At 46.5% G+C, this 15955-nt stretch overlaps 2 protein-coding genes across 6 annotated transcripts in view; both read right to left on the minus strand.

Annotated features, from left to right (window-relative positions):
* Positions 1-587: 587 nt before the first annotated feature.
* On the minus strand, positions 588-10319 carry LOC134630284 (fibroblast growth factor receptor substrate 2-like). 3 transcript variants are annotated; one of them, XM_063477444.1, is made up of 7 exons: positions 9025-10319; positions 5601-5669; positions 5427-5518; positions 4294-4480; positions 3208-3342; positions 2735-2898; positions 588-1885 (listed from the first exon to the last, which is right to left on the minus strand). In XM_063477444.1, exons 3-7 carry the CDS (start codon positions 5490-5492, stop codon positions 860-862), a joined length of 1578 nt encoding a protein of 525 aa, XP_063333514.1. In that variant the 5' UTR covers positions 5493-5518; positions 5601-5669; positions 9025-10319; the 3' UTR covers positions 588-859. The 3 variants fall into 3 exon arrangements, with proteins under 3 accessions (XP_063333514.1, XP_063333516.1, XP_063333515.1); XM_063477446.1 differs by having other exon boundaries at positions 9021-10319; XM_063477445.1 differs by having other exon boundaries at positions 5427-5669.
* A 1206-nt stretch (positions 10320-11525) lies between these two features.
* Positions 11526-15955, minus strand: part of LOC134630285 (receptor-type tyrosine-protein phosphatase beta-like) — a 30613-nt gene continuing 26183 nt past the window's right edge. For 2 of the 3 annotated variants that reach the window (XM_063477448.1, XM_063477447.2), the window contains exons 28-33: positions 15471-15605; positions 15257-15379; positions 14955-15118; positions 14556-14691; positions 13927-14020; positions 11526-12760 (exon numbers count right to left, since the gene is read on the minus strand). In XM_063477448.1, coding sequence (XP_063333518.1) covers positions 13931-14020; positions 14556-14691; positions 14955-15118; positions 15257-15379; positions 15471-15605 — 648 coding nt within the window. In that variant the 3' untranslated portion in view covers positions 11526-12760; positions 13927-13930. The remainder of the gene's footprint in view (positions 12761-13926; positions 14021-14555; positions 14692-14954; positions 15119-15256; positions 15380-15470; positions 15606-15955) is intronic. The other variant, XM_063477449.1, reaches the window with a different exon arrangement.

Here is a 15955-nt window from a genome sequence, read left to right on the forward strand (position 1 = left end):
GTCAGACGTGTGGGGTGGATGAGTAACACACACCTGTAGGTTACAGGAAAATAAAACCAGGTGAATGACACAGATCAGTAACAAACATCTGGATTCCACAAATTCTGTACAGCTTCCTGTCCCACAGCCAGTGAATGGATGTTATTGAACAGGTATTGTCAGCACACGTTTTCAGCAGTCTCTCCTAAACCTGCTGCACTGAGGTCATACAGGAAAACACCTGTGTGCTCAGGTGCAGTGATGCTGATGAAGGCCAGATTCTGGACGGGGACAGGTTTCATAGTCCTTCCTCTGTAAGAACCAGGATGGGACTGAAGGGCAGGGTTTCATTAAAGTACTACAGCGTTCTCACAGGATCAAAAGTAAGTGGACAGACTAATGTGTCTAAATGTAAGAGTTGCTTTTAACACTGAAGATCCCACAGACAGCAAAAAGTAAATCTTTATTTAAAGCTGCTGAGTAAAAGCTGAAAGTCTGCACTTCAGTCACATGTGGTGCCTTCATCAGTCACCGCCAAACTCTGCTGCACCAGAAACCCGAGTTCAGACATTTAAATGTGCTAAACAGACTCTTCCCCAAACAGGCTCTGCAGTAGAAATAAAACCAGACTTTTATTGTGGCACATCTACTGTACATGTAGAACATAAGTGACTTACAGCAGCACGTAGTGACTCGTATAAAAGGCTAAATGGAATGCTTTGTTCAGTAATACTGATTTGTACCATATAAGGAAGTCTATTACATCATCAGCACGCCGCCTCCAGCAGAGGTATGTCATCATCAGTCTGTCTGCAGGAAGTGTCCGGCTCATGGAGTCCGTGTGCGGCTCGGCGTGGAGCCCAGAGTAAAAACGGGGGGGTCACGCCGTGCTTTTGGTGGGCAGCTCCGTGCTGTTGTGTCTCGTCTTGCGTGACGTGCCGTCGTCCCGCGGCCGTGCCTTCTGTAAGTTGGACATGGCAGCGGTGCGCTCGATGTCGATGAGGGCGTAGAGTTCGGTGCGGCGGGTGGGGGTGGTGGGGGGCAACGGCGAGGAGGGGGTGCGCGGCGTGTGGGGATTGCTCCCGTCCGAGGCGCCTTTGTTCCCGGCCCCGCCGTCCATCTCCACCTCGATGTAGTTGAGCGTCTTGGGCGGCTCGCCGTGGCCCGACACCAGCGGCCGGCGAAAGTCAAAGTTGAAGATGGTGGGCCCATCAACGCGGCGGCGGGCCGTGTCAGGCCGGTGGGCGCTGAGCGGCGCCGTGACGTTCTCTGTGTTGACGTAGTTGTGCGAGGATTCGAGCGCAGCGGACAACGGGTGGGAATAGGAGTGGTGCAGGTGGTGGTGGGCATGGTGGTTGTAGCCATTGAGCGACGGCGTTTTGGAGCCGCCGCAGCTCTTCTCCTCGTCCTCGGAGCTCGGCTTCCTCGCCTCCCACACGGGCGGCAGCACCGGCAGGTTCTCATAGTCCAGCAGGGCCGTGCGCCGCTGGGCCGAGTTATTGACATTCTGCAGGTCGGGTGTGAGGGGGGGCGGGCGGTGGCGGCGAGGAGCCGACGAGCCGTTGGAGTGTGTGGCGGCAGGTTCAGGCTCGGTGGGCTTCTCGCCGTGGCCGTTAGTCTCTTGGTGCTCGGCGGCATCCTTCAGCTCCTTCTGCCGCCGCTCCATCAGCTGCCTCTGAACAGGCGTGGGGCCCAGCACAAAACGCACGCCTTGTGGCTCCAGCAACACCTGTGGCTCTGCTGGGGCGGGCGTCGGAGGCGGCGGCTCCCCGCGGACCCTCGGAGGGGGCGGAGGCGTCGGCGGACACTGAGACTGTGGAGAGGTAGGGCTCTCCAGCGGGGTGGTGACAGTTAGCGGGCTCGGCTGCTCCTCCAGGAGCCCCGTGGTGTTGACGTAGGTGTGTACCTGTGAACAGATAGGATAGGTGAGACCCAGTTACCTGCAGGTCACCCAACTGCTGACAAACTTTAAAGTGACAGAAAGCTTCAGGGACATCAGGAGCACCTAAACCCTCGGACTGTCCAGGTGTGTCACATCTCTCATTTATTTAGATGACGAGCAGTCCAAGTCCTCCAGGTAAAGCTAACAGGTGAGAGGTGTGAGACACCTGTACAATCATCAGAGTGGTCCCCAGGTGATCTCTCAGGAGAGTTTTCAGGTAGCAGATTCCTTCAGCTGGACTTTATGTTCTGCTAGTGAAGATCAGACCTGTGTCTACCTGATCTAAAAACTGATAGGTCAGCACTGCAGGTTAAAGGAAACGTTTTCTTCAGGTGTTTGATTAAAATGCAGGAGCTACTGTTACCTAAGGTCTGAGGTACAGATTGATGTGGTCGACAGGTTTCTGATCGATTTCTGTACATTACTGTGTTGAAACTAACTGACACAATGCTTTTCTAATGAGGGGTCATTTCAGCCTATTGGTAGGTGGGAGCTAGTCAACATGATAACATCACAGTATGTAATAAAACCTTCAGGGGCTTGAGGTGTACTTGTGTCAGGTTTAATGGGTTACCCTACCTACTGGTAGCGTAGGCAGATTTCAAGAAAGAGTTAGTTTACCAGCAGTCTGGGGCTTTTATTGTGAAAAGCAGATGCAGGAAGAAGCCGTTCTCTGCTTGTGCATAGAACAAAACACTTCCTGTGCAGGTGTATTTTAACCATGCTCAAACGTGACTGGGCAGTGCTGCTGAAAGTACAGACAGAGCACAGGATGTCCCGCCCCCGACGGCGAGGATCGCAGGTGAGACTTACCGCGTCATCGGCCACCAGCAGAGGGTGCGTGGACTCCTCCCCCACCGACGGCAGCCGGGTGCTCGCCACAGACGGGTGACGACTGGAGGGGTGAGATGGTGCCTCGCCCACAGATGGGATCCGCGTGACACCGTTTGGCACAGACGGCACCGAGTAGCCGAGAGCTGCAGCCAGAGGGGAAAGAGATGGGAGGAGTTTAGTGAGTAAGCATGTGACCTGCACCTGTAAACGTCACATGGTAAAAATACACTAACACCTGAATTTCATGTTGAAGGCTTTAAGATATTCAAGCCTCCAATCACTGATCACCCTCCTTCTGACAGCACCTGACCTGGTCTCCAACAGGAATTGACATGAACCTTCACTTCATCTAACAGCCACCAGAGGGCAACACAACACGTAGAGATTTGGTCAGGGTGCTCTCTTTCCCTCCCCACACCTCACTTCAGTCCGTGGTTGTCAGGTGTTTTTACCTGCAGGCGTGAGCGCCGCCTGGGGGCTGGGTTCCAGCACAGCCTCCTCCACCACGCTGATGCTGTGGCTGTGCATCACCTCCTGCAGCATGTTGAAGATCTCCTCAGCACGAGCACACTTGAAGGCAAAGATACCTGAACACGAACACACACACACACACACAGGTTAAAATGAGCACTCACACCTGGTCAGGTAGAAACAGCCAGGTTTAAACTACAGAACACTGAGTTTGATTTCAGGACAATCAAACTGAGCTCAGGTGAGTCCAGGAGGAGGTGGAGCCTACAGGTGAAGTCACAGTGAAGGGTTCACCAACAGCAACAACATTAAGAACACTTACAGGTGAGATCAGTAACAGGTAATCTGGTTACTGTGGTTACTATGCTGCACTCTGTTGGCTGCAGCCTCACCCACAGGAAACAGGAAGAGAGATGAGTCAGACGGGATCGGTCTAATCTCTGAAGACACAAACAGCTTCCTGCCCAAGGAGGCAATCAGCAGGCAGGAAACAAACAAGCCAATCACAGCTGAGGACGGTTTTTCTCATGTCACTAGCACGCTATTGTGGTGGGCGGACCCAGAGTCATGCTCTGGATGAGTGATGCTGCGACTGAGCATTTGCAGAAAAATGCACATGATCTACAATCACTGAAGTGAACATTTAGCTCCTCCTACATCTCAGAGACGTTCCTACAATGGTCGCTGAGCGGTGGGAGGAGCTGCTGATCAACTATCAGAATAATCCAGATCAATTGGTTTTCTATTGATCTGGATCATTTTGGTGGTTCTGCTGACTCCTCACAGGAACCAAAACCAGGTGGATCACGCACCACACACACTGCAGGCAGGTTTTGATCCACACGCTCTTTCACCGACAGCTGATCAATACTGATCAGGGTCGGGGCAGGACGAAGGACATTCTGCTGAGACTTACTAGGCCACCTGACCTAACGGCCCCTCCTACACCCCCCTCCTGACAGCGAATCATAGCAAGGCAGAGACCAGAAACAAGAAACACCTTTAATCAACACACACACACGATCCTGTGGTGACCTCATTTCCTGTTGGCACACACGGATTCTTACCTTGGCCCGTCTGGCAGCGGCGGCCGCTCTCGAACGAGAACAGGTTAGAGTCGTAGCCATAGCGGCGCAGGCACAGGTAAGGCCACCTGACGTCATCGCGGCGATGGGTATGGAGGACGAGCTCGGCATCGGTCAGCTCCATCACTCCTGAGCCCAGTTCGTTCCCATCGTCGTCCACATTGATCACCTGACGGGCAGAGAGAGAGAGAGCGTCATGACCTCTGACATTTCACGCCTTTACCGGCACCACACCCAGTATCAGCAGGCATCTGCAGAAATCAGTGAATCTTAATCCTGAGGATGAGTTTAACGGAGCGTGCTCTGTCTTCCTGCTGAATGCAAGACGTGAACTTCTCACGGTCTTGTGTTCAGAAGCGAACAAACATCTAACGCCACCTAAAAACTGACGGAGGTCGTGCCTCCGCACCCTGCAGCTGCTCATTTAAGCCCGAGGACCTTCTACATCACAAACATCTCCACAGACCGAAGTTCGCCTGAGGAGCCGACACACAGTTTTATTTAAGCGCCGCGTGGCGTATCTTTGTTTACTATGCAGTAAGACAGCAAACACAGCCTGTCATGATCACCCAGTTACTGCTGGTGTCACTCTGTGACACCACATTTCAGTCTGTTAGCTGCAGCCAACCACACGACGTTACACCTATGTCAGTTTGTAAGAGCAGCGCTCAGTGGCGTGAATCAGCCTTTATATGTGCAGCGTTTCATGTCCCCTTTAAAGGGACAGTACACTCAAAAATTTGGATGAGACCACTGTGACCCGGAGAACCTGCGCCCTCTCAATGAGGCGGATTCACCTCCTGCCTGCTGGTCATAATTTATTGATGATTTGAGCGATCAGAGGACGAGAACTTTAACCACGTGACCTGAAAATTCTCCTCCCTTTTCTGAGACCAGCTGATCTCTGACTCATTTCCCAGCATACACCCGTTTAGACTTACAGCCCATCGCTGTTACAGCTGTGGGAGCCGAGGCTCCGCCCACGGCCCAACCTGCTCACCAATCGGCCACCCTCACGTGGAGACACGTCGGCAGGTGTGCAGCAGGGCTGTGAGTAATGAGCGAGTGACGGGACGTGTGGGAGTACAGGTGAGACAGGCCGGGGCAGGACTCACCTTGAATTTACTCTGATGATTATCTGGAATCGACTCTTTCTCTGGACAGCTTAGGCAGCTACCCATGGCTTCTTCAGAGCACCATCTGATGTCTGCAGCAAGGAGAAGGCACGTGAGGAAACATGGCAGCACCCAGACGACGCACGCACGCTGCTCCCCGATTGGTGGACTCACCTAGATCCTGCCTCCGGTAGCCCTGCTTCCATCCTCAGAGCCGTCAGGGGTCAAACAGGAACAGCAGCTCTGCACAAGAAACAGCAGGTGAGGCTCAGTGCACCAAAATAAAAGACGTCAATAAAACATCACACCGGCCTCTGACATCACTCTGCATCATCAACAGCTCTCAGTTTGTTTGTTTTTTGCATTATTTTTTCTGATGATTTTCAGGTGACATTTGGTGTTAAAGAAGTTGATCATAAAACCGAGTTTGGCATTTTGCGCCACACTTCACTCGTGTTACTGTCACCTTAATAATAATACGACAGGCATTCATGAGGACGTCAGATGTAGATCGCTTTGACACCCTGACCCTGTGACCATTGCTCAACGCTTCCTCATTTCTTCTGTCCAGTCTGACGATGAGGTGCCGTGACCTCTGACCCTTCTGTTTTTCTGCTGCCGTTTTTCTCTTTCGTCATAACAGTGCTCCTGTTAATTAAACAAATGATTAATATTTTTTAATATAAAAAACATTAACTGGCTTTTGGGATTGTTACGCAGTCTCCAGCTTGCAGCGCTGCACTTCAAGCTGACGCTGCCGGATTACTCTTAAAGACAAAAATGCTCTAAAATCATCCTTCCACAAAAAACTGTTTAAAGAGGCTAAAACAGTAGTTCAATGCTCGGATCAATGTCCCCGATCGGCTCAATCACCGATCGCAGCGCGTCTCCTGTTTTCGGAGCCATCACACAGTCATTGATGTGCTGGCAGAGGGTGCATCACACATCCTGTGACACTCTCAAACACAGCATCGGTCACAGAAATCTCGATCATTACTCCTGAAATCATTTTTGCTGCTGCTGTAATGAAGCAGCTCTGATGATCCAGGCTGAACTGTTTACGTCTGACGGCTGCCTCTCATTGGTCCGTCACTCTCTTTGGTCGTTGTTCTTAATGAGATTAGATTTAAAAGTTTCCATCTTCTTTTCATTCAAATGAATTCTTTAATTCGTTTTCATGATTTTATTGGATGGAGAAAAACTGTCAAATTAAAAACAATCAGAATTCACCTGTTTAGTTTTCTAAACCTGAGACGGTGCTTTCTGCAGACTCACTGGGAGCTGCAGGAAACCAGTGCCAGATCCAGATTACGCGAGTGAAGCTCAGTTTAACAAATAAACGTATTATTTTACAGCTTCAGCGTGTGAGGGCGTTCAAGGCTTTACTCACTCACTTTAATCATTTGCCCGACAAACAGCCCCACCCGCCCCGTGAGCCGGCGCCTTCGCTTGAGCTGGACTCAAACAGGAAACGATTATAAAGCCGTCGTTTTTATTTACAGGTGGAAGCAGCGACCGAACAGCTGACACATACGTGTCACTGTCCAAGAAAATGGAAAATGATCTTAAAACAGCCTCTGACCAGCTTCAGAAAAGAAAAAAAAAACTTTACCCATGACAGCAAATCAGCAGCTGCTTCAGTCATCAATAATCAATAACCAGGTTTAGTTTCATTGTTTTCAGCTGCAGAACAGTCAAGTGTGTCTGAAATCATCAGCTCCACCTCAGTGCAGTCACACTGGGTCAACCCAGCGGGCGACGGCTTGGCCCACCGGGCGATGGGTCGGCATTTGTTCCATTTAGCAAAATTCGATGACCGCACCGCCTTCATCTAAAATCTGACACATGAAGATTAAAAACATCTACACTAATCTGAGCGCATCACAAACTTTTACAGCTGATTTTTATGCTTTTATTTTGAAGGTCCGAGTGACTCGGTTTAGTTTCTGTGGGTTAAACGTGCTTTAACGAGTTTCGGCGTTTTGAAGTTTTATCCAAAGCAGGGTTCAGATTTGGGGACTGATCAATATCCAGACATTAATGCAAGTTATTATCAATAAATCCAAACATGACGACGGGAACACGTGAACCCAAAACATCTCACAGCACTGATCCATCGGGTAAGCAGAAGGTTGGAGGTTCACACCGTCTTCATGTTGGCGTGTTTTCCGTGCACCAATTTACTGATCTACTTTTTTTCTATTCTTATTTTATTTTTGTAATTCACCTTTTCTTCCCATCTCCTGTGCTGCAGTTAATTTTCCTCAATGTGAGATTAAATATAACGTCCATGTTTATGTAGAAGTGACATGAAACGTCTCACCAGAGTCCATTCACAAAAACAGATTATACCTGTTTCTGCTAAGTCGGCCACTTTTTCATGTTTCACTGAGTTACCTGTGATCCAAACCGACCCTGCGTCACAGCAATAGGGACAGGGGCAGACCCGGAGCTCACCTGCTCTCTCAGGTAAAAGTCCTGTTTTCCTGAATGGTGTCTGGTGAAGAGTCGGGGTGAACAGCAGGAAACCACGATGACAGTCTCCTGACCTCACACTGTTTTTCCTTTAATCTGTCACTCTACAATCAATCTTCAAAGCTTTTTACAACCAAATGTCCCAACATTTAAACATTAAAAACCTTTAATCAATTAATAATCTGATTAATCAGCCAGCTGTTTCTCTTCCAATCAGGTAATTAACAAATGATTGGTAATCAATAAATGGATCAAGTCTGAATTTAAATGAAAAAAAACTTTTTCTATTTTTTTTACTGATTAGAAAATACTAAGACTGGCTGATATTGATCTGACTGATTTCACCCAACAGTGTCAGTCTGATGGGTTTGATGTTAAATTAAGCTCTAGATGAGGAAGATAAACTAAAATAAACTGAGGAACGAGGATTGTAAATGTCGACATCCCAGAGTTGATCGATCAATATAAGAAATCTCAATAACCAATAATAATCAGCTAATCAATATTCCAAACCACCACAGATCCTTTGACTAAATTGTTCAGATAATTATTAGCCTGTTTATCAATAAATAACTAAGATAATTTCCTGTCAGAAGAGTTTAAACGGTTCCCTTATAGAGCACACTGATTTTTGAAGGAAGATCTCTGGAGCAGCTGACTGATTAATCAATAAAATAACTGACAGATGATAAGATGAAACTGGCACCGATTGATTAATCGATCACTGACTGAATGAAAGCAGCCTGATCTTTATGTTTCTGTCCTTCCTTGTTTTGAATCACTCACTCAGAATGCGTGTGCGCGTGTGTGCGGTGGGGGGGGGGCTGAAAACACTGACTTATTACTTTACCACAGTGTGTGTGAGATAATGGCCCGTGTTTCTTTCTCTCTGGGTCACAGCCTCTCCCCGCGAGGCCGCGCCACTCTCGTCCCGCTCTCGGTGAACTTTGTTGGGCTGACAAACTTCGGTGTGTGGGTGTAATGGCAGCTAGCAGCACGGAGCTAAGCTCAATAAGCTAACCGTGATTTCAGCTAATTAGCTCGGGGCTACACACCGACGCACTCCGCCCGTTCGTTCCCACAAACATCCAACAAACAGCCCGGGACAAAGAAACATACTTACGAGGCTACTTCGCCGTGTCCGATGGGAGCATCCAAACCGCGGGACGCCCTCGGGACCGCTCGGCAGCTCGGATTGGGGCCGAGAAGACGCTGGGGCAGCTAGCGTTAGCCGCGGCTACAGCCGCAGATCCTCCATCTTTCCTCTTCGCCGCTGAGCGCCAAAAAACAATTACAACTTCTTCCAGCCGCCGCTAACGCTGCTGTCTGCGCCGATTAACCAGCGGGAAGCGGCTCAAACCCATCGACGGGCCTTCGGGGTGCTCTGCAGACTTCCCCCGCGCGTCCTCACACACTTTTTTCGCCTTTAAAACACTCTTTGGTTCACTCACAGCGTCCTCTGTTCGGCCTCTCTCCGACAAACTTCCGACACTTCACAGCCTCGATGTGGAAAGCCCGCCACACGGCGCATGCGCGGCCCCTGGAGCTTGGGACAGCCGGGGCCTCTCCCCGCCAGACGCCGAGACACACTGCAACTAAACATACACAGACACACAGCTACCAAAACACACACACCTAACCACAATCTAACTGTGACGCTAAAACCACATTTTGAGTCTCAAAAATGTCTTCAAACTTGTGGGGACGGGCACTTTGTCCCCATAAGGCCTCTTGGTCCCCACAAGCATAGTAGTGTTCCAATTTCTGGTCCTCACAACAATCTAAACATGGCACACACACACAGACACACAAACACATGTCAGGATAACAGTGTAAGTGATCAAAAGTCCTACAAATTTCTCATAAAGTCCTGAAATAACTCTGTAACAGAAAGTGTCTGACCTTTGACCTTTGGATAAGGACAAAGGTAAAAGCGCGTGCAGTTCAGCGTGGGCTTAATGGGGGTGGGGGGTTGAGCTGAAACCCTGGTAGACAACAGTGAATTCAGCCGGCTGCTTCGAGACACAACCACGGATCAATTAACAAGACCGAGCAGGAACGAAACCGTTCTTCAGACACACAGAGCTCCTTAAACCTGCGTTCTGTCCAATGCCCAGCAAGGGGCGACTCCTCTTCTCCTGCTTCAGGTGTGAGCTGCAGGTGGTAAACAGGAGATGGTGGGTTTGAGTCCCACTGACGCTGAGGGGGAACATCTCACAGACAGGAAGAGTGCTCGCACAGATGAGGTTTCTTCTTCCTCATACCTGAGCTTCAGACCAGAGTAATCAATATCCTGCTGATCATTCTGAGGTCCAGGTTTGAATTAAGGTCACATGCTCTTTACAAACATCACACGCTTGCTCTGATCTCACTGACAGTAACAGTTACTATAAAGCTTTTATATGAATAATTTACATGTAATTTAGTTATTTTGTAAAAGTCACTAAATCAGACCACTGATCAGAAATGATTCAAATATTATTGATAAATCATTAAACCAGTTTCATTCTTCACGCTGTTACTTTATTAAACTGATCTGATTTTAAAATGTTAATTTAATAAGGAAACTATAATCTTCTGTCTCACTAGCATCATATTCTTATGGGCATAATATCTTTAGATTAATGAATAAAAATATATATTGTATTTTATATTCATGGATATAAATCTTCTATTTTATAATGAGTAGAATAAGATTTTTATTTCAGTCTACACTCTGCAGCAGATAACATCCTTCTGTTATTTTTTTACAAGGTTCTTCGCCGTTATTTCGGGCTTTTATTGTGAAAAGCTGGGACAGGAAGAATCAATTTTTTCACATTATTATAACTAATCAACCTTCCTATATTGATCAAACAGCGGTGATCAAATAATCCTCAGCTGATATCTGTTTGAATCGCACGACTTCGGAGAGGGACTTTTAAATTTTAGTCTTATTTTGGAAGCTTCAGCTGAGTTTTAATCTGGGCTTATCTCCTTCCAGAGGAATCTGGATTTACTCAGCCCCTCCTGTCAGATCCCTGTTCTCCACCAGTGCTGGGTCTAGAACTAGATCCTTGTGGTTGCAGGACGCTGGCGTCTTTAGCGCAGTGTCAGTGGAGAAGAGGCAAAAACCTCCTTGGCCGTGACGAGCTGATGATACAGAAGGTAAAAGCTGTGACTGAGTTAGGACATGAATGCTGTTTGCGTCCTCTCAAGGAAAGGAGCTTCAGTGCTTCCTTTCCAGTATTTAAGTCTGACATCATTAGTCGTTTCCGGGTCCAAACTTCGCTTCAGGTCCCAAAGTCGAACGAACACTGCGGCACCACTGAGACTTACAAACTGTCTAAATTCTTTTATCTGTAATAAAATGATCAGTGTGGCTGCTTTACCAGGTGTAGCAATTAAGTTTAACATCCAGACATCTATTAAAAAGGAAAAAGGAAAAGGATTTATGAAGTTTAACAGATTTAGAAGTTAGCAGGAAGTTAGCTCGCTAGTTTACACCTAAACATGATATAGCATGTTCTGAATGAGAGATTGATTATGATAGCAGAGCTATCAGAGTTACAAACTGTCTAAATTCTTTCATCTTTAATAAAATGATCAGCGTTGCTGCTTTACCAGGTGTAACAAAGTTTAACATCCAGACATCCATGAAAACAGAATTTATTACATTTAACAGAGTTAGAAGTTAGCAGTAAGTTAGCTCGCTAGTTTCCACCTAAACATGATATAGCATGTTCTGACTGAGAGATTAAAACGTACAGCTCTGCTATCACTTCCAACATAAATGAAGACAGAAAACTAAACAGCAGTGACGTTTGTAGGGTTACTGAAGTTGGGCTAGCTGCTATATAATGATGTGCTACGTGATCGCTAGCGACACAGCTATGTTAGCATAGCATAAACACAATGAAGCTGGAGGATGAACGCTAACTTTTTTCCACTCGATAAAAGTTAACGTGAGGGTTCCCGATGGTTAGAGACAAATGCAATCGCATGGCAGGATGCTGTAAACGGACCAAACCTCAGTCGGGAGAACAACTGAGATAATCCAGCCACAATACGAGGTTAGTCATTAATATACTGCTGCATGGGCTGGGCTGGAGTTACATCTAAGGGTTTAAACACTGAGCTTTAAAATGAACAGCGGCAATAAAAACCGAGAGAGGCCGACAGTGATCACTGACTGTTTTTAGGGGCTTGTTCAGATTAAATAAAACAAGATACAAAGCATGTTAAAAACACAACAGCCTTATTAAACGCAGAGTAGTTTGGACCCGGAAGCAGGATTCATCAGATCATCACTTAAAGACCGGATAGGATCTCCTTTAGGAAGCACTGAAGCAGGAGAGGAGACGATTACGTCCCATAATTCATAGTGAAAAACTTCTTTCGTTTTAGAAGCTTTATGTTCTTTTCTTCTTGTGCTCAGAGTTCAGTCGTACTGAAATAATCCTGCTCAGATTATCATAGAGTTTCTGGATGAATAATTAGAGAGCTGATAATTTTGTGTTGTGTGTTTAATAAGCTGCTCACATACAGACGAGCACAGGTACACTTACAGGTACAAGCACAGGTAAACTTACAGGTATGAGCACCTGTGACAGAGATATAAACAGGACAACAGAAACTCAACCGAGAAACTGGAGCCAATATTCCAGCAAATCAAACACATAGGAGATGATACAACCAATAATCTATAGATAATCTATACAGACAGATGTCACACAGCTGAACATAAATTAAAACAAATTAAAGTTATAAACATTTCTCTGTGACATACGAACACTGTAGAAAAATATATGGACATGTCTCTCTGAAGAGCTCAGCAATGGCTCAGCAGTCAGTACAATCGTTACGGTCAGGGTCAGCGTCTGTGGAAAGGACCAATAACCCATCAATAAGCCGTCAATAACCTGTCAATAACCTGTCAATGAGCCGTCAATAACCTGTCAGTAACCCGTCAATAACCTGTCAGTAATCTGTCAGTAACCTGTTAATAATCTGTCAATAAGCCATCAATAACCCATCAATAACCTGTCAATAAGTGTCATAAAACCGGCAACAACCCGTCAATAACCTATAAATAAGCTGTCAATAACCCATCAATAATCTGTCACTAACCTGTCAATAACTTCTCAATAAGCCGTCAATAACCCACCAATAATCTGTCACGAACCTGTCAATAACTTCTCAATAAACCGTCAATAACCCGTCAATAACCCATCAATAACCTGTCAATAACCTGTCAATAACCCATCAATAATCTGTCAGTAACCCGTCAATAACCCATAAATAACTTGTCAATAACCCATCAATAACCTGTAAATAACCTGTCAATAACCTGTAAATAACCTGTCAATAACCTGTCAATAACCCATCAATGTCCTGTAAATAACCCATCAATAACCCATCAATAACCTGTCAATAACCCATCAATAACCTGTCAATAACCTGTCAATATCCTGTCAATAACCCATCAATAACCTGCAAATAACCTGTCAATAACCCGTCAATAACCTGTAAATAACCTGTCAATAACCCATCAATAACCTGTCAATAACCTGTCAATATCCTGTCAATAACCCATCAATAACCTGCAAATAACCTGTCAATAACCCATCAATATCCTGTCAATAACCTGTCAATAACCCATCAATAACCTGTCAATAACCCATCAATAACCTGTCAATAACCTGTCAATATCCTGTCAATAACCCATCAATAACCTGTCAATAACCTGTCAATAACCCATCAATATCCTGTAAATAACCTGTCAATAACCTGTCAGTAACCCATCAATATCCTGTCAATAATCTGTCAATAACCCATCAATAACCCATCAATATCCTGTCAATAATCTGTCAATAACCCGTCAATAACCTGTCAATAACCCATCAAGAACCTGTCAATAACCTGATGTTAATCTGAGGCTCCACGTCTGTTAAAAGGACCAATAATCTGTCAATAATGTGTTCATAATCTGAGGGCGGTAATCTGATATGTAGGATCAATAATATGAAGGTTATCGATGACTCACCGCCTCACATCCTGTACATTCCCTCCTGCTCGCTGCGTAGCTTCCTGGCTCTGAGGACGTCTCTGACACACTGATGCAGGTATGCATACTGCACCTGTGGAGAGGTGGCAGGTGAGTCACACCTGAGCTCAGTCTGACAGCACAGATTACAGGATTATTACAGCAGTCTATCATTTCAGCCTGGGGGATTATTTTAGTCACCTGTGACTGAGTGCCTTCAGGTGTTTGTCAGGACCAGGGTTTAGAAACACAGATTAGCCAGTAAGGGAAAACTAAAAACAAACCTGTCTTGTAAACAGCAGATCTTGGGTTCCTTTGATATATTGAATATTTACATCTGCTCAGCTCAGGAAAGCTCTCTGAACTCTAGCAGAGGACATCGCTGGACCATCTCATAGCATCAGACAACAAATCGAAGTATGTAAATAATAAGTCTGAACTCATTCAGGTTCTCAGCAGCAGTTTCAATGCTGAAATCCCAAATGTGAAACTTCAGTCATCATACCAGATTAAACAATTTTCAAACTACAAATATGGCTGACACACAGAAAAGGAAGAGTCGGCTAAAAGTGCAGAGATCGCCACGTAACGGCATACAAACGTTTGCCCCCATGAAGCATTGGTCCTACCTCAGTCTGCACCATGTGGGATCGATGGAGTCGCAGGTCAAACACGGCGCCGTAGATATCCACCGTGTCTTTGGCGTCCAGCTGCTGCAGCACTCGATCCAGGACAATGAAAGTCCCCGTCCGGCCCACACCGGCGCTGACAAAAAGACCAAAGTCCAGTCAAAAAACACGTCGTATACTGACTACAGTTAATGAGCAGGATAGTCCACATCATGACAAACACAAATTAGCGTGTTAAGCTGGTGAAAAACATAAGTGTTCTCACACTGTGAGGTTTCTGTTGGTTTAGCTATAATTACGTCACATCTGACCATGTGATGCTTCACACGTTTGAGATTCTAGGAAATCAGTGGTTCGTCCCTCTGAAGAGGCTGATATTTTAAGGGCACAATGAGGTACCTGCAGTGGACTACAGTGGGTCCAGATCCCGAAGTCCTGTTGACGTAGTCTCGGACAGTACGGACAAACTGGATGAGGGACTGAGTGGTCTCTGGGACACCGTGGTCCGGCCACACCGTGTAGTGAAACTGACGAACCAGGCGGCTGAAGCCGAGCTGCTCCTCCTGCAACGCACAGGCACATTAAACTGAGCTGGGATCAGCTTCTCAGATCCTCAAGAATAAAATGAAACAAGCGTTCGAGCCGCCTTTCACACTCAAACCGGTTCGGTAACAAAGACGACAGCTGTCGGTGAAACGTACGCTGTAGATGTTAAACTCTCTGATGGTCCACTCAGGTAGAACCGATTCTGACAGCATCTGGACGATCAGGTCTCCGTAGTACAGAGGATCCTGATCGAACGGCCAGTAGTGATCACATTTCACCTGGATGGAGGAAGAGGAGGAAAACCTCACTGTTTCAGGCTGATGAGTTTGTGAAGATGGTCTCTGTAATCATTGCCTCTGTGCTACCCACCCTTCCTTTCTCCACACACTGAGTGACCATCACCACATTGTGGACATTCTGCTCCCAAACCATCTTCCAGAAGTCGTCTTTAGTTCCAGGCAGAGGACCCTGTGTGGCGATGTACTCCCGCCGGAAGTTGTTACCCTGAAAACAGAGAGTGTGAACGCCCCGAAACTCGGACAACCGCTGTGACTGACTCATAGGAGTCTATGAGAAAATGATGCTACTGTTCACATGATCTCTAACCTCAGTAAACACTTTATCGTCTTTGTCTCTGGTTTCAGAGACCAGCTTCATCATCTCGTCTTCACCCATCCTGCTCTTAACTACTAAATGAGTCTTTATCGAGATCGGTCTTTGCAATGGACTTCTTCACATCCAACCAAAATTAAACCCTGTCCTAACTAAGCCAGGTGTGTTTGTGTTGCAATCATTGTACAGTCACCCAAAAACACCGACTGGCAAGCTGCGAAATGAAGAAGCTATTAGGTGGC

Source organism: Pelmatolapia mariae, linkage group LG7, assembly GCF_036321145.2.
Source record: "Pelmatolapia mariae isolate MD_Pm_ZW linkage group LG7, Pm_UMD_F_2, whole genome shotgun sequence".
In the NCBI taxonomy this organism is placed as follows: domain Eukaryota; kingdom Metazoa; phylum Chordata; class Actinopteri; order Cichliformes; family Cichlidae; genus Pelmatolapia; species Pelmatolapia mariae.

Bases quoted from the DNA above. Each gene is read 5' to 3' on its own strand.
- LOC134630284 (XM_063477444.1), bottom strand. From the start codon at position 5,492: ATGGGTAGCTGCCTAAGCTGTCCAGAGAAAGAGTCGATTCCAGATAAT. The intron at 4,481-5,426 runs GTGAGTCCTGCC...TCTGCCCGTCAG, and splicing joins ATCATCAGAGTAAATTCAAG to GTGATCAATGTGGACGACGA. The intron at 1,886-2,734 runs GTAAGTCTCACC...ATCTGTTCACAG, and splicing joins TGCTGGTGGCCGATGACGCG to GTACACACCTACGTCAACAC.